This window comes from Rhizomucor pusillus, assembly GCF_041956525.1.
Source record: "Rhizomucor pusillus strain CBS 183.67 unplaced genomic scaffold VTP01scaffold_2, whole genome shotgun sequence".
NCBI lineage: Eukaryota > Fungi > Mucoromycota > Mucoromycetes > Mucorales > Lichtheimiaceae > Rhizomucor > Rhizomucor pusillus.
Genome location: NW_027192144.1, coordinates 643,329 through 665,155, shown reverse-complemented (window position 1 = coordinate 665,155; position 21,827 = coordinate 643,329). Strand labels below are relative to the sequence as shown.

The window sequence follows — 21,827 nt, the reverse complement described above, 5'->3', positions numbered from 1 at the left end:
ATTCATGTATGTATACTTTTATTTATTGCCATCCATATTGGTATCCTCCCATAGATGGAGCGGCCGGTGGAGGTGGTGGTGGAGCGCCGTATGGCATGTGAGGTTGTTGTGGAGGTCCAGGTGGATATCCAGCACCAGCAGCCATGGGGGGTGGTGGTGGCGGAGGTCTGTGAGGCATTGCGCCGTATGGTGATTGTGTTGGATAGCCGCTGTTGGCAGGTGGTTGAGGAGCAGGTGCGAGAGCCGGTCCTCCTTGGTACAATCGGTTTGGTAACTGAACATTCTTTTGAGCCTGTGCTGCAAGTAACCGTTCTGCCTGTGAACCATGCCGTTCTCCTTTGCCGTCCTTTTTGAATGCATAAGAGACTGTGATCTGCTTGTTCATGAGATATTGGTTGTTCATGGCGTCAATAGCTGCGTCAGAGGATTCAAAGTTGTCAAAACTGACGAATCCAAAGCCCTTGAGATTGCCAGTTTCTGGATCGCGGGCGATCTTTGGAGTTTGCACAATGACGCCAAATGCACTGAAGGTATCGTATAGTAGCTTTTCATCCACGTCTGGATCGAGGTTACCAATAAACAAGGTTGCTCCAACGTCGAGATTCTTCTTGTCTGAAGTAGCCTATACGTATTATGCCATGTTTAGTACCTAATAATAAGAGCGAACAGTCGACTGCGTGACACCATACCTTGTTGACACGAATCGGTTTACCGTATAACCTAATCTGATTCATGATACGAATTGCATAGTCTGCATCTTCTTCCGTCAGGAACTCGCAGAACCCGTAACCCTGATGCTGCTGCGTTACGCGATCTTTTGGTAGGTGGACATTAACTGATTAAACGATAGTAAAATGTTAGCAAGCGATCGCAGGTCCAAATGTACATTCCAGCTTACCAACTGGGCCTGCTTGCAGCATAAGTTCCCATATTAAAGAATCAGTACAGCGCTCATCGAGATTGCCGACGTATACGGTAGCTTCTTGGTTACGCTCAATTTGTTGTGCCATTGAGCTGAACGAAAAGAGAGGTATGGAAAGCGTCGGAGCCGGTATCTCTCGATTTTTCAAGCGAACTTCTATATTTGGTTTCCTACGCATTGTTTCGCCCAGGGCATTCAGCTAGGTCTGTAGTAGTCATACCATTTTCGCTCACTAATAATGCTAAATACTCAGTTGCGAAGACAGCGTCGATCACAGTAGTTGAAGTCATACCAAATTACTTCTGAAGGAAATCCTGCCACGGTTGAGAGACTTATTTTCAATATGGTCAACATCTGTTTCCATGTGGTAAGTATTTCCGCGATGCTTCTCATTCATTCTTATCTATCCAATCGAGAAAAAATGCTTCCACTACCATGGTTTTGATTCCATAATCTTCGTTATTATGACACTCAGGCAACAAATGTATACTGTATACCTATCCGCTAGAGCGAACTCAACGACTTTGCAGACAAGTTCTGCACCCTTACGATCCATGCAGAGAGATTACGCTCTGTTTTGTTGCAGCAAACGCTGATCTCAGAACGTGAGATTTGGTATCACACAGTCCCAAACTGTTTCCCGTTCAGAGAAAACTCGAGAATGGTCTTGGTCATCATTGATGAAGAAAAATAATCTGCTCTGATTTTCAAGTTGTATCCCATACAGTGGATATCCGTCATGGCTTCCTTTCCTTCTGTAACTCCCGGAAATTAGGCTTCCATGCAAAAGCGCCACCTTGGGAGGCTGTACATCTGGGTAGCAAACCACGGTCATTTAGGGTCGCAGACCACTACCATCCATTCATCTGTTTGACAGAGACTCAATAAAATTAATGGCTCAATTTACAGCATGTTGCAAGGGCAATACGGGACGAGACAGTGCAGCAAAGGACATTGATTTTGAGAATGCGCACAGATTGATTGGAATGTGGATATGGTAAGGGACTACTGGCTTATGGTATCACTACATACCGAAACAGTCTAGTACTAGATGCATGCGTAAAGTGGCCAGGAATGGGTGCATTAACCATTTGCGAACATATCCTCGGAGGAAAAGAAGGGTAAAGTTTTGACTGCTGTGAAATGCAATTGCGATGTTTTTTTTCTTGACGCGGGGCTTGCCCAATTAAGGATCTATTTTCCTTCTTGTATGCTAACGATGATTAAATCATAAAGTCGGCAGCTTTCGTGCAACAAATCATTGGAGAACGGCCAGATATCTCGGACAAAAGTACCGAAGAGACCACCTAATATGGCATTCTCGGAATTTCGGTATTTCGGTACACTCGTAGTGAAAAATGCCGCTCTTGTGGAAAGCGACGGGGGAGATTAGCTTCGGACAGACAGCTGGTGTGTAGGGGAGACGAGAATATAATATACAGAACAAAGGCATGCCTTGAAATATAAAATGTTTATATAATAAAGGCATTCTTGCTATACCAACGATAAAAGCTAGAAGACAGCTTCTTTGTAATAGAGGAGACCTTTGTATCTAGTTATCTATTTGATTATCCCCATTCGTAAGCGCTTTGAATCTAGGCGTCATGCCTCTTTCCGCGTTTTCCTACCTTCTTCTCTATCGTATCCATTAACGCGTATGCGCTGGTCTGTCAAGCAAAATCTCGATCTCCTCCATCTTCAGCGACACGAACAGATCTTTGACCAACCCTTCTTCGTCCCCTCTGGCGCCTTCAATACAGGCATAGGTGCTGTACTCTTCCAGGAAGTCGACAATGCAGAGTGCTACATCAGCTTCATGGTCCGTGCACTCTCTAAATCCGAGCATAATTATTCTGTTACTGCTACATTGTATTTGCACTTTGTATTCGACCGCCGGTCCACCGTCCATCTCTATAAGCCTGTTGTACACAACGATTATGGGAATAAGCTGCAAAAGACCGCGATGAAACAAGCCAAAGAACTATGCAGAATCACAATGATCAATTGGTTTGATATACTACCGGATAACAACTTCACAATGGTCCATTTGCCTCGCATTGAGAATATCTTGCCTGACCATTTATCTCGCCTCGTTGAGGATCTCCCCAAGAAGCTGTAGAAGAAGGACCATTTATCGCTTGTTCGCGATACCTTGCGGAAATAAGAGAATGCGCAGCAGGTTGGCAAAGCAACAGGGCTTCTAAGCAACTGGAAGGTACGAGCATAGCTTGCTTAAACCAAGGATTTCGTTGAGCTAATTGAGGATTATGCAGCAAGTCAAATACAATTTTTTCACAAACGATTATAGGATCCGCTGCGTTCTGACAAGGTTGCCACCGCCTAAGCAAAGAGCCATCATCATACAAGACGCGTTTGCTGCGCAGCAGGTCCATTTAATTGACGAAAGTGTTCTGCTTGTTTGAGAAGAATGCAGAGAGGAAGTATGACTGGTCGTGGGGACGAGAACGATGTGTTGTTAAAGCTGAAAATCGCGGCTAGCAAGGTCAAAAATGAAGACCTCACCCTGCTAGAAGGATTGATCGAGGAAAATCCAGAGCCGGTATCTGAGGCAAGCCTCACAGTGACGTCGACCAGGATTATCCTTACAGCGTGTATATCTGCTGATATCAGTGCTAAAGAAGACTGCTAGGCAGATTTGCTCGCTAGCTTGCGCTCTCTTTTGCTTATGGTTTTCTATTAGGCTCAGCTGTAACCTACCATTTACCACAGATGCCGGCAAGCAACAGCGAACGTTTCCCGACTATGTGATATACCTCAATGCTTTAGCGAACCACAACTATGAGTCTTTTATGGAAGTGAAGTGGCCCGAGCAGATGAACAAGGAGGAGGACGACACGGTGAAGTTGAGGAAGCAGATGCAGTTCGCGTTGAACAAACTTGTGGATGCTGGAGTCGAAGATCCATTGATCGTAGGCTTGACCATTGAAGGTAAGCGCTCTAGGTACACTTTTTCCAAAAATAAATGTCGCTGCAATTTGTCGTTTTGGTGTATAAATAAATGTATTATAAAATTTCACAAAATGCGGCATTACTTTTGGGAAAAAGTGTATATGCGACCTATAAGGCAACTCGGTGACTCTTTAATAGGCTATGACGCGAATATGTAGAAGATTACGAGACGATGACCAATATAGAATGATAAAAACTGCACAATTTGATTTTCCCAGAAATGCCTGCGACGACCTCCTATTATGCCAACCGTAATGGAGAGAATGTATCAGATGAAGGTAACCGCTAATACCTCCCGTATTGTTTCCCATACATTAACCACCATGAATTAGGGAAAGATCGAGGTAACAATCGGTAAGTTGTACCGGAGCCTCGACGGGCAGTGGTCAAAGAGAGATCTGCACAAGATCAGAAAGCATATGTAGGGAACACGCGGATTTGGGAACTTCACCGAAGTCGGTGAATGTTTCTACCCACTCATTTCAAAAGATTAACAAAATGAGCAAAATGCGCAGAAGCATATTTTATCGGAAATTAGTGCCCGTAGGCTTCCCCGTCCCCGAATCCTTCTTGTTCCAAGTATGTACTAGGCAGATTCGGCATGGGGCAATAAATAAGCCAATCACAGAATAATCGAGAAGGTAGCTAGAGTCACCAATTAGAAAATAGAATAATCGGATCTATTGCAATCACACAGGTATACACGTTTGCTATGCTTCTATTTGCTCAGCACGGATACCGACCACACATATGTAATTACCTGATTGTACAGTAACATATGGTGTGTATTAATGGAAGATTGTTTAATTGCTAGGTCTGTACAGAAAGGCACCGCTTTGGATGCAGGCAAGAAAAGTACAGGTAATCCCGCTCCCAGACGGGCAATAGCGATGCTCACGGATGTTTGTCTTGCCGTTGTTACGCAAAGATGTTCGTTCGCAAGATATATAATTTGTCTTTTTACTAGAGTAATTTTGTGCTACCGAGCGAAGTTGGGGGACAATCGATCGTTCTTGGGGGAGCATAGAATCGTAGCGGAAGCACAAGGAAAAACAAGCTCTGGCTAAGTTTGGCACAGACCAAACCTTATATTGGCAGTTGGCACCGTAGCAACCAAAGAAAACCTGATTCTTGTCGCACGACAAAGATTTATCAATGAATAGGATCAAAGCGCCGAAAAGAGGCTTGACATTCCGTCCGGTGCCTTTTTTCTCTGAAACGCCTGTTCCCCAAAATCCGGAGGTCGGAACCAATCTTCATGTGCAACAGAAAAGGGCATCGAAGGTGGCACGCGTGCAGCACTCTAATGTAAAAAAAGAAGACCAGCCGAATAGCAGGACTGCATAGAGTGGACCGGGTCCAAACCAAAGAGTAATAGCTTCGTTTGACAGTTGATAATAGTCATGCACCTGAGCGCACAGTGCGAAAAAAAAAAGACGAATGGAAAATGTAACAGTCGCTCGGGTAACAAGAGTCCCCGCATTAGCCTCCTTTACACTTAAATATGCTTTGAATGCAAAGTGACAGGGCTGAAGCAACCTTGTTTAGAGTCAACACCAACTGCAAACGATCGATTAAGTGAGAACTTCATATGTACATTGTTACACTGTGAAGGGACGACTTGATCGATGCAGTCAATCATCCGAATAATGCACATCTCAGATTCCTAGCAAATGCCCGCTTTGTCACGAAGTAAGTTGCAACCAGACGATCTTCAGCTTCTTTGCTTTTCTTTTTTTGACCTTATTTTTTCTCTTTCTCCCTCTCTTTTCTCTCTCACTTGTTCGTGTCCGTTTCTTGCTGTTTTCTTATCTTCGTTTTGCTCTTTCTTCCGTTCTTTCCTTGCTCTTGCTTTCCTTCATACTTGAGGGACAAAATGGATTATCAGCCCCGTTGTTTCTGGGCATTGTTAGACGCAGCCACATTTAAATTCTTATATGTTTCCACATCCATTGCAGCAGCTCAGTACGATGCAATGTTGCGCCAAACGCTATTCGATCTGATTCATCCCGAGGAAGTTGTTCTAGCACGGCCGGACCTCGCAAAGTTTATTAATAGCGGTTCTTTGCGAGGATCAATAACCAGGTATGATATTCGCACGAATCAAAGGGTACGAAACTCGTTATCGCTAACTTTAATGCTGTTTGGATTTATCCAATAGATGTCGCTTTCGGAACTTGGGACAACGGCACAGCCCCGCCTCCGACATGTTTGCCGCTGCTAGTCAGGTAAAAGTTTTCGAAAAGACTAAACAAACAATTGGCGATGGTTGCTTACAAGTCCTCAGGAAGCGTGGCAGGTTGTTGACATGGTAATGTATGTAGTGTCTGAGCGAATACTACTAGCATTCTTCCACCTGAACCAACAGCGGGACGATGTGGGTAAGGATCCTTGTAGGCTCGAGGCAGAGACATATGTTGGTTCCGACATAACTTTAGCTCACACCAGTCCTGTATTCTTTCCAGACTTCCGGCACAGCAACACCTGTGGCGAGAGACTCTTCAACGTGGAGGTAAATTGGTGCTCATATTGTGACTAGAGTGCAGGAATGTGTATGTGCAGTGGACTAACACAATCGGAAGCATGCCCGATACCTGAATTCACTTCTTTGTGAATATAGTCGCCCTGACCAACAACGAGTGCTTCGAGTATTTGACAGTCGTACGAAATCGCCGATGCTTTCGTGGCCCGAAAACTATCATGACGATGCAATGGCTAACCTTGAAGATCCTTTGCCAACGATGGACACTGCGTCCTGCATAAACTGCACCCTGCAAAATCGCCGTATCCCTGCACCGCGCAGGAGAACAGCCCTGTGCGAACGCATCACGGTACCGTATGGATGCATTACATTCACATTGACACAAGTAACTCCAGTTGAATACGGCGTAAAATCAACAAAGGATCAAATGAGGTACTGCTCGCAAAGTAGGTTATTCTTTTTTCGTTTTGTTAAGGAACTAACCGATTTGATTAGTTTGCCCAGGTTGTGGGATCTGCCTTTATTTGTTACCCCAAACCAGAAACCGTTGAGCCCACCGCGGATTTTTCGCGCATCAGATACAGATGGAAAAGATGCCGAATGGATCAATAGCACCGACCCCTTCATTCCCTATGCACGCAGAGCTTGTCATCATCACCACAGTCACCAACAGCAGCAACAGCAGCAGCAACAGCAACAACAGCAACAACAAAGTATTAAGTCTTGTCCTATATACACAACATCCCATAGATCCAATTCTATGCCTGCTACCTTCCCACCACCAATCCCCACTCGACGATATTCGTCGCCCTACGCAGCACATAGCAACAGCAGCAGCAATAATCCCCGAATCCATTGCGAGAGTTGCGGCACCAGCTCAAGCCCTGAGTGGCGCAAGGGCCCATCCGGTCACAAAACGTAAGAAAAAGGAAACGTGTTTAGAAATTGGAAACTGACAACTTTGGTAGATTGTGCAATGCCTGTGGTCTTCGATACTCACGTTCAGTAGCACGCCGAGGAAAACTCGCTATGCAACAAGCAGCACGCCGGTCAACTTCGCCCACTACAACCTCATGCTCGTCTTCCCTGTCTGCCGTCGAGCAAGGGCTATGCAACCAATCTGTTCACGTAGGCAACCACCATCGTTAACAACATGTCGCCAGTCCATTACTTTCTTTATCCTTATCTGCAAGCACATTTTCCCAAGTGTAATGTTACATCTTTCTCTCCTCCGCGCCCAAGAACGAAAAATCTGCAGCAGCCTAGCGATTCCCACCCTTTGTCCTTCCTTGATATTGTTGTTTTTCTTATCACTCACCTTCATTGTTCTTGTATTCCCCCCTTCCCAAACCCCAACTCACCGAAACAGTACATATACACATAACATATTTCTCTCACACACACAGGCACGCACATACACACATAAAAGCAAGCGACCCACGCAAGCAAACAAACAGCACACACTCTCTTTTTCACACACTCACACACATACGCACTTTGCAGTTTCCCAATTTACAGATTATTTTATGGATTTCTAGCCTTTGTCTCGTTTGGATTACACTTTAGAGCAGCAGAAAATCTAAAACCAGAAAGGAATGTTTCTAATATACATATTGTACAAGCTTGTATCGAATAAAGAATGCCAATAAACTGGAAAGCGCTTGGATCAATAAAACTACCGCAGTCGTGCTACGTTCTGACATCGGTCCAAATCGCGCAAGAACAAGATTTATCAGCGTCAAGTTGTTGCACACGGCTATCCGCCCTTGTTCGTCCCACTCGTACACGCGGAGCAGACCCAGAGAGTACAAGATTCGAAGAGCAAGGTAACCAAGCTTCCCCGTCGGTTTCTTGCTCTCGTTCAGCGCCACAGTCGAGCATTTTAACTTTTTGCTATCTGTATCGAGCCGTGGCATGCGGTGCCTGGGACATTCAACGAGGCGAAACAGTTGTGGGCACGAATACGCGAAATTGAATATCTGTGGTATGAAAAATAAAACGAGCGTCTTGGAGAAATGTCCCAGGATACCGACAACTGCGAGCGTCATGCCTGCAAAGTAGCAGAATGTATCGCCTACAAATAATTGGGCAGGGAACCTAGCAACGCACGTTGGAGACCTAAATGCTTTTCTCCCTTCATCATTCACTTACCAGTTGTGATACAGCAGAGCCGTGGTCACGCCGGCGAAAGGAAGCATAAAATACAAGCTGAAAAGGTGCGCTTCTACGCTTTCCCGGTAATTGTTGCGGTCGAATATATACAGCAAGTCGTTTGCAATGACAGATAGCGCGATCACAAGCGACTGTCCTGCTTCGATGCCATTGATGCCGGCCAAGATATTGATGGTATGCGTACAGAAAACTGCTAGCATTACCATATAGACATAGTAAAGAATACCAAGATCGACGAGTTCACCGATGTATGGTCGCAGTTGTATTGGCATGACAACGTATGTGACACCAAAGTTTGTGTAGTAAACGATCAACAAGGGGATGCTTGCTACGGCTGGGAACCACACTTTATAGCGCCATCGAACATCCAAGATATCGTCTGCAAATCCCAACAAAACCATGGATTGGATCGCGAGTATGGCCGATAATATTTCTCCCAACTGCAGACTTTCAGCGCTTGTGAAATCGACGATTTCGTACTTGCAGTTGTCAGATTACCTTGTGATATGGGAATGTTCCAATGACAGGTTCCTCTTCATGCACTAGTCGCGCTTTGCCATCAAACCAGTTGATAAACGGAAACGGTATAAAGCAAATCATGGCAATAAGATAGATGACTGCAGTCGGAAACCCCATTGCCTCTGGTCTACACAAGGAATTCCCATTTTTAATCATTTGCAAGTGATTTGCTGAACAGAAGATACGCCAGCTTACAGCAACGGTCTATCGACCTTGAGAACGTCGACGCCAGACACTTTGGCATTCAGAAACGCCTGCTTGAGCTTGGGTAAAGTATTTAGCGTGAACAGGTAGCAAAGTACCATAAACACGGCGCATATTGACAGCGAGTCTGGTACGGCCGAAATGAGAAGTTCACCGGCCATGGCAAGCACTGCCATTGAAGCCAGGATTGCAGAGAATGGCATGCCCGGGGAATAGAATTAAATTCTGACCGCAAACTACAGATGAACACGTTGGTGAAGTCCAATTTTTGATGCGCTGAACTTGAACTCGCCGCATTGACAAGCTTCCTCTTCTCTCTAAGGTATCCGTTATGCAATAAGGGCAAATTCATGAACAGCGTGCCAAAGCAGGGCCGTTTTAAATATACATGCAAACTTTGCTTTATATATAGAAAAGATGGTTCTACTGCTGTAGATCGTAGAGGGAAGGAAAGTACAAATGCGTAGTTATTATCCAAAAATGTATTGCAGACAAAGCCATGTCTGCAGAAATGCGGACTCGGCAAACTGGTTTTGCAAAGTGCGCATGGGACGGGGTCACGTTGCGAACGGAAAGGCGTATAGCAGCAGTTTCGCAGACAAAGATGAGATATTTGCTGCCGGATCCATTCCCAGATATTGCATCAGGATACCAATGTGGCATATGCTAGGAGCTGACAAGTTTTCTTCGCTTGGTATTTTCTTTACACAGTGTCTTCCGGAAGAGCCCAGCCGTCTGGGATACGGACAAGCGCCAAAATCGTAATTCAGTCAGCTGGCTGCTGCAGGAGCCTTTTCTTTACTTCCTTGTTTTTCCCCTCGCGCTTTACCGCTTTTCGTGCGTACAAGTCGAATCTTGCGTGAATGCTAGAGGACTCAAATCTTCTCTTTGTATCCATAGAATCACATACCTGTTGTCCCCGAGTGTATAGCCAATCTCAGTCAACATTATGCAAACTGCTACAGGCACGACAGACACCGACCACAAGTGGAAATTCGCTCAATGCTTCGGCGATAAAGGCGATTCTGACGACATAACAGAAGGTGCGTCTGATTGAAAGGAAGACGTCAGCGCTGTTAGCAGGGAGCTTCACGTGTGGTATTGCGTGTGGATGGACCACTGGACATTGTCAGCAGGCAACCGTGAATGTCCAGCTTGGCTGCTCGTTGCTTCCCGCGCTACTGCACTGTGCAGAAATATTCCGGCGACTAACATGGTCTGTAGCTGATATTATATCTGCCGTCGAGTTTGATCACACTGGTGATTATCTTGCCACCGGTGACAAGGGTGGACGCGTCGTACTTTTTGAACGAAACGAAAGTGTACGTCGATTGCGCAATATCAAAGCAAGTGCCACCAGCTCAAACATAATATTTAGAAAAAAGGATGCGAATACAAGTTCCACACCGAGTTTCAGTCGCACGAACCAGAATTCGATTATCTAAAGAGTTTGGAGATCGAGGAAAAGATCAACAAGATCAAGTGGTGTCGACGTACCAACGCTGCACACTTTCTGCTTTCAACTAATGGTAAATGGTTTCTATTCACCAAACAGTATATGCAAGCTCCTCACAAAACACTGTTAGATAAAACAATCAAGTTATGGAAAGTGTTTGAGAGGAATCTTAAAGTTGTACACGAGAACAATTTGACAGACGGAGCCTCTTTGTCGTTGGGCATGCATCCAAGCAACGTTTCCCCGGTTGTTCGTCGTCCGACCAAGCCGCTGACGTTACCAAAACTGATGATCCATGATACCATCATTGCAGCAGTACCGAGGAGAATTTATGCTAATGGTAGCATCGATGTTGCATCGCTCGGTTAAATCCGTACTGACATAATTTGCCTTTCCCATAAGCGCATGCATACCATATCAACTCTATCTCTGTAAATTCTGATGGCGAGACTTATATCTCGGCCGACGATTTGAGAATCAATCTCTGGAATCTCGATATTTCGGATCAGAGCTTCAGTAAGTCACGAGGATACCATGCATGTTGAAACTTCGGGCTTATGATTTCAATCAAAATAGATATTGTTGATATCAAACCAGCAAACATGGAAGAGCTGACAGAAGTCATCACGGCTGCAGAGTTCCATCCACTGCAATGCAACCTATTTATGTACAGCAGTAGCAAGGGAACCATAAAGCTAGCTGATATGCGCGAGTCTGCACTGTGCGATCAGCGTGCAAAAGGTATATCACAGCAAAGAAGTGCATGCATAGGAATATGCACTAACATTTCCTGGAAGTGTTTGAGGTGGCGGAGGATCCGAACAGCAGATCATTTTTCTCTGAGATCATTTCCTCCATATCCGATGTCAAATTTAGTAGAGACGGACGATACATCTTATCCCGCGACTATTTGACTTTAAAGCTGTGGGATATTAATATGGAGAAGAAGCCCATTGCAACCGTCAACATACACGACCATCTTCGCAGCAAGTTATGCGATCTGTACGAAAATGATTGCATCTTTGATAAATTTGAATGTACATTCAGTGGGGATGGAAGGTATGCAGGAGCAGTCTTAGAAACGCAAACTATCAAGCATTCTGATCGACTCTTCTAGTCATTTGATGACGGGTTCGTACAGCAATAACCTGCATATCTACAACAAGGATACTTTAGCCGAAATCAACCTCCAGGCGGACAAGGGAGCATTTAAGGCAAAACGTCTTGGATCGGCGAAAAATAAGATGGTCTTGGGTGGCAATCGCAACGGTGGTATCAAGAACCGCCGAGACGATGTTGACGCTGTTGATTTTAACAAGAAGATTCTGCATGCATCCTGGCACCCTCGAGAGAACTCCATTGCGGTTGCAGCTACAAATAATCTTTTCATCTTCACGTAAGTCAGGAAGCATAAGTATAAGGCTTAACAAAGCATGGGTGCTAAGCAATAATTTGATGTTTTCATCCGCGCCTTGGATGGCAAACAGTGAGTGAGTATTTTGCAAATCTCTCGGAATTTACAGTACCATGTGACTCTAACGTACCACATAATCGGATAGACTGTAAATTCTGTCCTCCTTAAAATTTACCCCGGCTTCATATCATGTGTATTACCAGAGCAGCATGGTATGTGTTTAGAATGTTATCCAAAGCTGATTGACTGGTATTCCGTCTTGCCTGCAAGCACGAAATATGATGATATGAGCAGATCACCTCAATTCAAAATAAAAGAGCTTCTTTCTTTGTCTGCACAACAATTATTACTGCATTTCTCGACATCCAGTGCAACTGTTGCCGCAGCGATGCTGCCGCAGCAGCGAAATCTCCGCATAAGTGCCATATATAAACCAATACGACAATTTTTCAAGCACATTCCTTCACAGATATCAGGATGACAATTGTATCTGACAAGTTTGCTACGTGCATATGCGATCTCGATATCCAACTCGAGCCCGATGCCATTGAATATATAACGAGCGTACTTGGCGATTTGGATTTCAGCAAGGAGGCAGATCCACGCGCCGCCATACGCGAATCGACCTTGGACTTTCTCGAGGATGCTAACGTGGATCCACATAAGGTAGAAAGTTTGTACGATTCACTGCTTTCAATGGTGGAAACAAGCAAGAAGGAACCTGCAGAAGAAGAACCGATATCCAAAAAGGGAACAGTGCTACCCGAAATCTCGCAACGACCAGAAGTCGCAAGCGACGAATCCAAGAGGGAGCAAGAGAAGAATAAGAAGACATCAAGACAAAGGCGAGCCCGTGGAGAAGGTGCCACCGCAAGGAGAAGACGAAGAAGAAAAGGAGCTGCTGATGAAGGTGACAGCAACGAAGAAGATAACAGTGAAGACGACGGTGAACCGCCCATTATTGCGATATCGCAACAATCTCGTTTCCACACCGAAACTTTGGAAACAAGTAGCATCGAACTGGACCTGCCTGGTGTTAACATTTCGGTCGGACAGGTCGATTTGCTGGTCGATGCCCACTTGAAGTTCAAGGCTGGTGTGCGTTACGGTCTTGTCGGGCAGAACGGCGTTGGCAAGACGAGTAAGTTGTCAAATCGGTCGAAAACCTGCAGCAAGCAAAATCCTAATCGACATTTACTTTGTTGTAACAAACATGACAGTCTTGATGCGCTCCTTGGCTGATAACATCCTCGTGGGTCTGCCACAGAACTTGACCATCCTCCACGTTGCCCAGTTGCAAGTATTTGACGAAGAAATGACTGTGCTGAAAGAAGTCGTGTCAGCGGATCGAGAAACAATGCAAGTTGTCCGTGAAGCAGCTAGTAAGTTGCAATACAATTGATTATTGAAAAAGTCAAGAACCTAAAGTCGACGCCGTTCTATCCAGTGCTTCAAAATGTAATGCATACAACGTCAACGGAAGCTCTGCAACGCGTGGTGTACGAGCTTATGGTAAAGCGAAGTCAGGAAAAGTTGGATTTGGCTATCAAAATTGCCACCAAGCGATCAGGTGCTCGTGGCCGCGAGGCTCGAAGGGAACAAATTGCTTGCGAGGAGAGCCACGCAGCTTTGTTGGCTCAGAATCCTCTCACCTATGTGACGCCGAAGCTAGCTAACGAGACGATGAGTCAGGTATTTGAGAAGCTAGAGCTAATTGACACGGGCGAGCTTGAAGCACGTGCCCAAAAGATCCTGCGCGGTCTCGGGTTCAAGGAGAATCAAATGAATACGCCTGTGGCAAAGTTCTCTGGTGGATGGCGGATGAAGATTGCTCTTGCAAAGTCGTTGCTTTTACGCCCGGATATCTTGCTTTTAGATGAACCGAGTACGTAAGCTCAAGATTCTCCAACAATCTACCACTAGCGCACATTCTAATTGATATTTTTTCCATTGCACTGACAAGCGAACCATCTGGATCTGCCTGCTATTTTGTGGTTACAGGAATACCTTTTGAACGAAACCGAAGACCAAACGATCGTCATTGTTTCGCACGATCGCTCTTTCCTCAATGCTGTTACTGAGGAAACGATTATTTTTAAAGACAAGCAGCTCAAATACCATGCTGGAAATTTTGAAGATTGGGATCGTAATACTGAAGAGCAGCGAATTCGCAAACAAAATATGCTTGTAGTATGTATCCAATACATTTTCCAGGCCGAATGTACAGTTGGTCTGATCTCTATTTACATGTTACCAGGCGCAGGAACGACGCAAGAAGCATATTATGGCCAGCATCCAACACAACGTCCAGCAAGCCAAGGCGACAGGTGACGATAAGCGATTGGGTCTGGTTGCCTCGAGGAAAAAGGTGCATAGTTTATGGCGTGAGAACCATCCTACATGTATATGCCGCTTACACAAACACATTGCTGTTTCTGCTGCTGTCCGTCTAGAAACTTGAACGAATGGGCATGGAAAAGACAGAGGATGGCAAGTGGTGGAAGTCGAGTACTATGGGTCCTCGACAACAAATCACCATTGAGCAACGAGTCAAGACGGCTGCGATCAAGATCCCCGATCCACCACCGCTTCGCTACCACGGCCCTCTCTTTTCGCTCAAGAATGTCACTTTTCGATATCCTAACACCTCTTATGATATTGTCAGCAACTTCTCGCTGGATATCGAGATGGGATCACGGATTGCGTTTTTGGGCGGTAACGGTAGCGGTAAGACGACGATTTTGGAATTGATGACAGGCAGACTTGCTCCAACATCGGGTCAAGTCTATCGCCACAACCTGCTGCGCGTTGGATACTTTTCACAGCACGCTGTAGACGAGCTTGATTTAAGCAAAACGCCAGTGGAGGCCATGACGGAGCAGTTCGGTGTTGACGAGCATATCTGTCGTGCACACCTAGGCAGCGTTGGCATCGGAGGTCCTGTTGCTTTGCGCAAGATGAGCAAGTTGAGCGGTGGACAACGAAACCGGGTTGCCTTAGCATTCATTCTTTACAAGGCTCCTCACGTTCTTGTGCTCGACGAAATTACGAACCATCTTGATATGGGTACTGTGGATACCCTCGTCGAGGCGCTCACCGAGTTTTCAGGTGCATTGGTTCTAGTTAGCCACGACGTCTGGTTTATGAAACAGCTCTTGGAAATCCAGCCACAGGAAGACGACAACGACGATGGGGAAAACGACAATGCCGCAGGCCGGTTCTATGTAGTCAAGCCAGGCAAACCCGTCAAAGAATGGGAAAAAGGACTGGACGCTTACGTTGAATCTGTACTGAAAACAGTGCGAAAACGCAATGATATTCAGTAATATTAGGAAACAATTGGCCTTTTTCTTGCAAACAGGAACATTGCAGTGGAGGACAGCTGCTGCAGCATTGGGGAATAAAAATCACTACATTTTGCAAAGAACTGGGATCGCATTTTGTGGGGTGGTAGCAAATTCGGCTCCATATTGCTCCAAATGGTAACTGACTCTGAATTCATGCTCTCTTCTGAGCACTGGACGTCCCAGAACAAGATGAAGCCATTCTCAATGCTTTCGCGAAAGCCTTTGCTAGCTTTAGCGTTCGTGGCTGCCTTTGTGTTGCTTTACAATGTAGCCAGTCATCCGCGGGTGACAAAAACAATGCAGCCGCAGGCATACTATGACAACTACGATGCTCGAGTTTGCTTACCGCAACAATGGCTCAAATCTCATCCGCCGCGCGAAAAGGCTAAAGCTGCCTTTGTCATTCTTGTTCGCAACAGGTTTGGAAGCAGTTTATTGTATTATTTCAATAGTAGATATAATTATCTAATATATTTTGACAGGGAACAGGAGGATATCGCTGGAACGATTGTCAATCTAGAAGATAGATTCAACAAGAACTTTAGATACCCGTATGTCTTCCTCAACAACGAACCCTTCACTGAAGAATTCAAATCAGCAATGCATCGAGCAGCACCCGGAGCAATTATGCAATTCGGTCTCGTACCCGTAGAACACTGGAGCTACCCTGCATCTGTGAATCAGACCAGAGCTGCAGAGTGTCGCGAAGAAATGAGAGCCAAAAACGTCATGTTTGGGGACATGGAGAGCTATCACCACATGTGCCGCTATCAATCCGGTTTCTTTTTCCGTCATCCTTTGCTAGACAAGTAAGTCTACATTTCTCTCTCTCTCTGTCTCTGGACCGGATGGAACAGGACTGACGGTCTGTTTAAGTTATGATTGGTACTGGCGCGTAGAACCCGGCGTCCGATTCTTTTGCGACATCACATACGACCCGTTCTTGTATATGCAAAAGTACGGCAAAAAGTACGGATTCGTTGTGACCTTGCAAGAATTGAAGGAGACCATCCCGACACTGTGGCAAACTGTGCTGGACTATGCGAGATCCCGCCACATCAACTTGGATCGTGTTGGACGCCTATTCCCATACTTCAGAGATGAAAACACGGGAGATTACAACCTTTGTCACTTTTGGTCGAACTTTGAAATTGCCTCGCTCGATCTCTGGCGTAGCCCGAGCTACCGCGACTTTTTCGACTATTTGGATAAGACTGGAAATTTCTTTTACGAGCGCTGGGGTGATGCACCAGGTAATGCATTGGAAAAAAGAATAGAACGGAGAAGAGGGAAAGAGATGGAAAGAGAGAGAGAGAGAGAACGCGTATTTTAATGCGAACCATGTTTTTCTCTCTAGTGCACTCGCTTGCGGCTGGTTTATTCCTGGATACAGATGAGATCCACTACTTTGAAGATTTTGGCTATCAGCACGATTTGTATCGTCACTGCCCCTCCAAAGAAAGTAACCTTGGATGCCGCTGTGAATGTCCGCAAGGAAGTACAGAGAAAAGTATTGATCACGATCAGAACTGGGATACTTGTCTTCCGCGCTGGCGGGAGTGGGTAAAAAAATCTCGCCAGGCACGAAAGACATCTTGGAAAGTCTGGTCGTAAAAAAGAAGGTATATCGCTAGTTAATCCTTACACGCACACACGTATAATTACTCTACTATATCTCAAACATATTTGTTGCCGTCCTTGTTGTTGTTGTTGTCTTTTTTCGTTTTTTTCCTGTAATATCTCGTTCTGTAAATCTAAACGTTATCACTGTCCCTTCATCCTTTGTCTCTTCACAGCGTAGAGACCGTGCACGGCGGCGTAGTTGACAACAGCGCCCCATTGGCGGCGATAGCACTGTCTTTTGTTTCGGTCGTTGAATGCATCGGCGCACAGCCTTTTCCGATATGCATTTATCCAAGGTTCAATTAAAGCGCGTTGAAATTAAAACCCACAAAGCAAAGATACCCGCGCTCGCAGCAGCCAACCACGGACGTCTACGCGCGCAAGCGCGAGTCGTCGTGTAAATTAAAATAACAGCATATACACGCACACACAGATTGCGATAATATAATTTATCTGTAACATGTAGTAGAATATGCGCGTTGCATCATCCATGTCCATGGTGTCAATCTGTGTTCATCTCCGAGGAAAAAGCGTTGCAACTGACAGAACAAATGAAAGTAACTCCACGTTTTAAGATTCACATATGACCAGATGAATGCTCTAAGCTGTAGTATGTCAGTCGAGAACTTTGATGCTCAGCAAACAATGCGGCGGAGAGAGAAAAACGCCCTTTCCGAAAACGCGATGATGGGGGAGGGAGGACAAAAAGACAAAAGCGCGATTGTGTGTATGCGTGTGTGCGTGTATGCGGGGGAGAATGAGAGCGAACAAGCGACCAAGTCCGCCCTACTCCAAAGATGGTGTTCCGGGGTCGGTGAAGAAACAGCAAAAGTCCAGAGTCCATTCCCAATTTTTTTTGTTTTTATCCCGGTGACATTGATAAGCAATGCATCACGTTTATATGTAAAACAAAAAGGATTTCAAGAAGGTTCTCCTAAGTTGAGGAGGATGGAAAAGTCTCGGCGTACTACGTAGCAGAGCCATTTTGCGACAACATCTGATGATGATAACAGAACTATACGACGAGGAGCGGGATTGGGATAGTGGAACACAAAGAAAAGCGTTGGCGATGCAGGTCGTTGCCACCAAACCAAACATTAATAACAATTTACCTAAACTTGTGCTAATGTGTAATGGAGCCATGCATGTACCTCGTGATGCAAGGTCAGTTGAAAATTCTGCGTCCGCCAGATCAGCGGGCTCACAGTAGGAAGATCAGGCACACGCAGATGGGGACCCAACCAATCTTGACGGATTGCCGTTTTGTTTGTCAGCTCGTCGAGCAAGAAACTAATAAATACCCTACATCTCGACGCGCCATCCAGGCTTTTCCTCGTCACCTCTTCTACGGGTCTCATCTGACTTACCCTTTGTCTGCAAACAGCTGCTACTAGTTTCTGTACATTTTTCTTCTTCTCTTTACATCGCTTTCTATCTATTCATCTGTTGTCTTATCTCTCTGCTGTATACCACCACCAAAAACTCATCATTTGTTGTACTAATCATCATGGCTGTTTCCATTCAAGTTGTTAACCCTGCTCACCACGACGCTAACAAGAAATGCACCTCTGCTACCTGCTGTGCTCCTTCCAAGATCTGGAAAGCAATCCAAACCATCATCGCTACCGACGACAAGGCCGCTCTTGAAAAGCTGTTCCAGAACAAGAACCGTGCTGCTCACGTCAAGGATGTGATCCTCGCCTCGCGCCTTCCCAACGACGCGTCGCGCTATCCGCCTTCGCACAAGCATCGCATCTTGCAATTCAACAAGGACATCCGCTTTGAAGCTTCTGCCAAGTTTGGTAAATCTGTCACGGATCTCAATGCGCTTCAAGTCGCTCTGCTTCACAGCAAGGAGGACATGGCTATGCAGATTCTCATCTTTATGCGCCAGCACGCCGAGCCGGGAGAACTTCGCCTGTTTATCCATCATGTTTGGGGTGCTCGCAACACAAGTCTCCATCTTGCCGGTTTTCTCGGAATGCCTCGACTGGCTCGCACCCTGCTTGAGCTCGGCGCCGATCCGTCTGCCACCAACGCCCGCAACCTCACAGCCGCTGATTGCACCAAGGATGCGGAAACGCTTGCTATTTTGGCGACTCATGCTTCCAAGCCTACCGCTGCTGTTGCAATGAGCAACAGTACCAAGACCCGTCACCAGCTCGACTTTTTGAAGAAGGCTCCAATGGCTATTGAACCTGGCACCACGCTCTGTCCACCTTCCGACGATGCGGTGCCTCCACCTCTGGACGGCAACAACAGTGCTTCTGACACCGGTGAGGATAGCAGATACCCCGTGTAACCGCTTTTGTTATTGCATTCACTAACAACAGATATTGTTTAGACGATGCATCGGAGGATGGTACCCAACAAGTGCTACCCTGGGGTGCTCCTGCTCTCAGTGCCTACTACAGCGCTTCCGTTGACGGTCATCGCAAAGCTTTCAATCCTTTCAATCTGCCCTGGCTATCTGCCCATCCCGAGAGTCAAGACTGCATTGGTGCCGACAATGATGGCTGGGGACAACATCCTGCTAAGATCTCGCCTTACGTCCTTCAAGCCTCGGAGGAACTTGTCCCTCAAGAGACAATAACCGAATACAAAGAAGCTCAGGACAAGTCGGAAACCTCGATCACCGACCATTGCGTCCTTTCCCCTCCTACTGCTAAGCAACAGCATCAAGACTACCAGCACCTTGCTGTTGCTAAACAAGACTGCATGGATGCAGCCAAGACCGCTGCTCCTTTCAAACGCTGTGACGCTCAAGACCACGGCATTAAGAAGGCCTTTGATGTTGATTGCTTTGACTTGTTAAGGGTCAAGTGCGACAAGCATCGCTCTTCTTCGGCTTTGGAATGTCTTTTCGCCGCTTGCTGCAGCAATCACGGTACTGATTGTCTGGACTGGCTAAGTGATGGCGGCAAGTCCCCTTCGGCTCTGGACCAGCTCTTTGCTATCAACTGCTCCCAAGACTGGCTCTCCATGGTCGACGATTATGGCAAGTCCGCTTCGCTGTTGGGAAATCTCGTTGGTACCGACGATCAAGGCATTGATGACTGGCTAGACAACGTTGATGGCTGGTGCATCTTGGCATTGGAGCGTTGTTCTGGAAAATGGAAACATGATTCATTTAGAGATGACGCATCCTTGCTCCGCGACAAGCATGACTGGCTTGACAGCGGCGACCTGGAGCGCTTATTTACCGACTGGAGGGATCCTGCCAAGAGTGTCTGTTGGTATGACTGGTTGGACGACTTTGCGGACCGCAATAATTCGCCTGGCATCCTGGGATGTTTGTTCGACAATCCTCAAGGTATCAACAACTTCAAGGATACTGATTGCGAGTTTGGCTCTCCTCACGACCGTGATCCAGGTCGGCGTATCTTTGCATCCTCCATTTGGAAACATCACGCTCAAGACAAGGCCGAACCCAGTGACAATGGATGGTGCTCTCTCGATCCAAGTCTGCAAGGACATTCAAACATGCAAGATGGTAGCTCTGGTGATCCAGGCAAATGGAAACACTCTTCATCGTTGACAGACAGCCCTGGTGATACCTTCTCATGCTCCCATGACTCTCCTTGGAAGAATTCAAACCCATCCAGGTTTAGCAACAAGAACAATCAATGGAGAGATTACAGTGCATCCGAAAGTCGCGGCCTATCTCCGTGTGCTACTGCTGCTATAGCTGGGGTCCATCATCGTCAAGGTTATCAACCACCCGGGCATGTTTATCAACAAGAAGGCGATTCGCGGCTGCATCACCGAGGATTCCTGAAACAAGTCAAGCTGCCATGGGTATTATCATCATCGGATACCAATTCCGACAAGCATGGTTGGGGTAATCCACCACCGGTAAACAAGACTGCATGGAACCGCTCTGCATTGTACGACCACTGCGACGCAAGGCATGGATCTGCTGCTGTAACTGATACTATCGGTCTGGATCGCCACCTGTCAAGATCGCCTGACGATAACAAGACAAGGCTCTTGTTACTACATCAACTATGTGGTCACATACTGGAAACATGGTGGAAAACCCATCATCCGACGACTACGCTGGGAGATCCTTACACGAACGACTGGGTTTGGCATCATGATTGTCGTCACGGTAAGTCTTTTCTCAAAGAAAAAAAGAAGAACATATACTGATCCGTACTTTCCAGATGCTTTCAACGTAAAGAATCCAATTCAAGATGGTGGCAACGTATTCTCAGGAAGCACAAGCCAGGTGGCTGTCTTTTAGACAGGATTCCAAGCGCTCCACATTCAAGTTCCCGTATATACTCTTTAATGTCCTTTTCTTGATGGACATCCCCTGGCCGATTCCTTACTTTGCCTGACGTGTGCTACACCAAGCCCGCTCGTTCGACTCGACCCGACCCGAATATGGCACGAACGCAAGAGCAACACCACATCCTTCGCTCCAAGTTCGTCATCCAGCCAGTCCCTTTACAAGTTACCATGATCTTTCTTTACCTCTTTTGTGTGCGTGATATATCACCTCTCTTCATCAACCATTCCTCTCACATATCTCGAGATCTCGCTATATGTATGGTTTTTCTTCCCTTTTCTTTTCTACCCTTGTACGTTTTGATGGTCTGTAGAAATCTCCCTTTCTCACTCTTACTATCTCTGTATGTATGTTACTGTATATCTCTCTCTTTCTATCTTTCAGCCCTTCATGCCCAAAAATCTTATGTATGCCTAAACAACAT

At 46.0% G+C, this 21,827-nt stretch overlaps 9 protein-coding genes across 9 annotated transcripts; 7 read left to right on the top strand and 2 right to left on the bottom strand.

Moving 5' to 3' along the window:
* Window positions 1-22: 22 nt before the first annotated feature.
* Window positions 23-1,010, bottom strand: VTP01DRAFT_4336 (uncharacterized protein; the record flags this gene model as incomplete). The annotated part of the gene is made up of 3 exons (XM_069383007.1): window positions 23-622; window positions 690-835; window positions 899-1,010. The coding sequence occupies 3 exons, from the start codon at window positions 1,008-1,010 to the stop codon at window positions 23-25; spliced, it is 858 nt and encodes a 285-aa protein (XP_069243751.1).
* Window positions 1,011-2,579: 1,569 nt separating this feature from the next.
* VTP01DRAFT_4335 (uncharacterized protein) lies at window positions 2,580-3,041 on the top strand (the record flags this gene model as incomplete). The annotated part of the gene is made up of 1 exon (XM_069383006.1): window positions 2,580-3,041. The coding sequence occupies one exon, from the start codon at window positions 2,580-2,582 to the stop codon at window positions 3,039-3,041; it is 462 nt and encodes a 153-aa protein (XP_069243750.1).
* Window positions 3,042-3,350: 309 nt separating this feature from the next.
* VTP01DRAFT_4334 (uncharacterized protein) lies at window positions 3,351-4,050 on the top strand (the record flags this gene model as incomplete). The annotated part of the gene is made up of 3 exons (XM_069383005.1): window positions 3,351-3,567; window positions 3,653-3,871; window positions 3,989-4,050. The coding sequence occupies 3 exons, from the start codon at window positions 3,351-3,353 to the stop codon at window positions 4,048-4,050; spliced, it is 498 nt and encodes a 165-aa protein (XP_069243749.1).
* Window positions 4,051-5,768: 1,718 nt separating this feature from the next.
* VTP01DRAFT_4333 (uncharacterized protein) lies at window positions 5,769-7,523 on the top strand (the record flags this gene model as incomplete). Its single annotated transcript, XM_069383004.1, has 7 exons — window positions 5,769-5,977; window positions 6,054-6,120; window positions 6,180-6,273; window positions 6,358-6,404; window positions 6,475-6,806; window positions 6,870-7,292; window positions 7,343-7,523. The coding sequence occupies 7 exons, from the start codon at window positions 5,769-5,771 to the stop codon at window positions 7,521-7,523; spliced, it is 1,353 nt and encodes a 450-aa protein (XP_069243748.1).
* Window positions 7,524-7,975: 452 nt separating this feature from the next.
* On the bottom strand, window positions 7,976-9,472 carry VTP01DRAFT_4332 (uncharacterized protein; the record flags this gene model as incomplete). Its single annotated transcript, XM_069383003.1, has 4 exons — window positions 7,976-8,471; window positions 8,526-8,986; window positions 9,045-9,192; window positions 9,261-9,472. 4 exons carry the CDS (start codon window positions 9,470-9,472, stop codon window positions 7,976-7,978), a joined length of 1,317 nt encoding a protein of 438 aa, XP_069243747.1.
* Window positions 9,473-10,218: 746 nt separating this feature from the next.
* VTP01DRAFT_4331 (uncharacterized protein) lies at window positions 10,219-12,219 on the top strand (the record flags this gene model as incomplete). The annotated part of the gene is made up of 9 exons (XM_069383002.1): window positions 10,219-10,312; window positions 10,494-10,591; window positions 10,648-10,798; window positions 10,856-11,065; window positions 11,128-11,241; window positions 11,302-11,466; window positions 11,523-11,784; window positions 11,843-12,121; window positions 12,213-12,219. 9 exons carry the CDS (start codon window positions 10,219-10,221, stop codon window positions 12,217-12,219), a joined length of 1,380 nt encoding a protein of 459 aa, XP_069243746.1.
* A 397-nt stretch (window positions 12,220-12,616) lies between these two features.
* Window positions 12,617-15,465, top strand: VTP01DRAFT_4330 (uncharacterized protein; the record flags this gene model as incomplete). The annotated part of the gene is made up of 6 exons (XM_069383001.1): window positions 12,617-13,280; window positions 13,360-13,521; window positions 13,587-14,024; window positions 14,103-14,329; window positions 14,397-14,507; window positions 14,593-15,465. The coding sequence occupies 6 exons, from the start codon at window positions 12,617-12,619 to the stop codon at window positions 15,463-15,465; spliced, it is 2,475 nt and encodes an 824-aa protein (XP_069243745.1).
* Window positions 15,466-15,618: 153 nt separating this feature from the next.
* VTP01DRAFT_4329 (uncharacterized protein) lies at window positions 15,619-17,100 on the top strand (the record flags this gene model as incomplete). Its single annotated transcript, XM_069382999.1, has 4 exons — window positions 15,619-15,905; window positions 15,969-16,295; window positions 16,363-16,739; window positions 16,844-17,100. The coding sequence occupies 4 exons, from the start codon at window positions 15,619-15,621 to the stop codon at window positions 17,098-17,100; spliced, it is 1,248 nt and encodes a 415-aa protein (XP_069243744.1).
* A 1,516-nt stretch (window positions 17,101-18,616) lies between these two features.
* Window positions 18,617-21,355, top strand: VTP01DRAFT_4328 (uncharacterized protein; the record flags this gene model as incomplete). The annotated part of the gene is made up of 3 exons (XM_069382998.1): window positions 18,617-19,385; window positions 19,454-21,220; window positions 21,276-21,355. 3 exons carry the CDS (start codon window positions 18,617-18,619, stop codon window positions 21,353-21,355), a joined length of 2,616 nt encoding a protein of 871 aa, XP_069243743.1.
* Window positions 21,356-21,827: the final 472 nt, after the last annotated feature.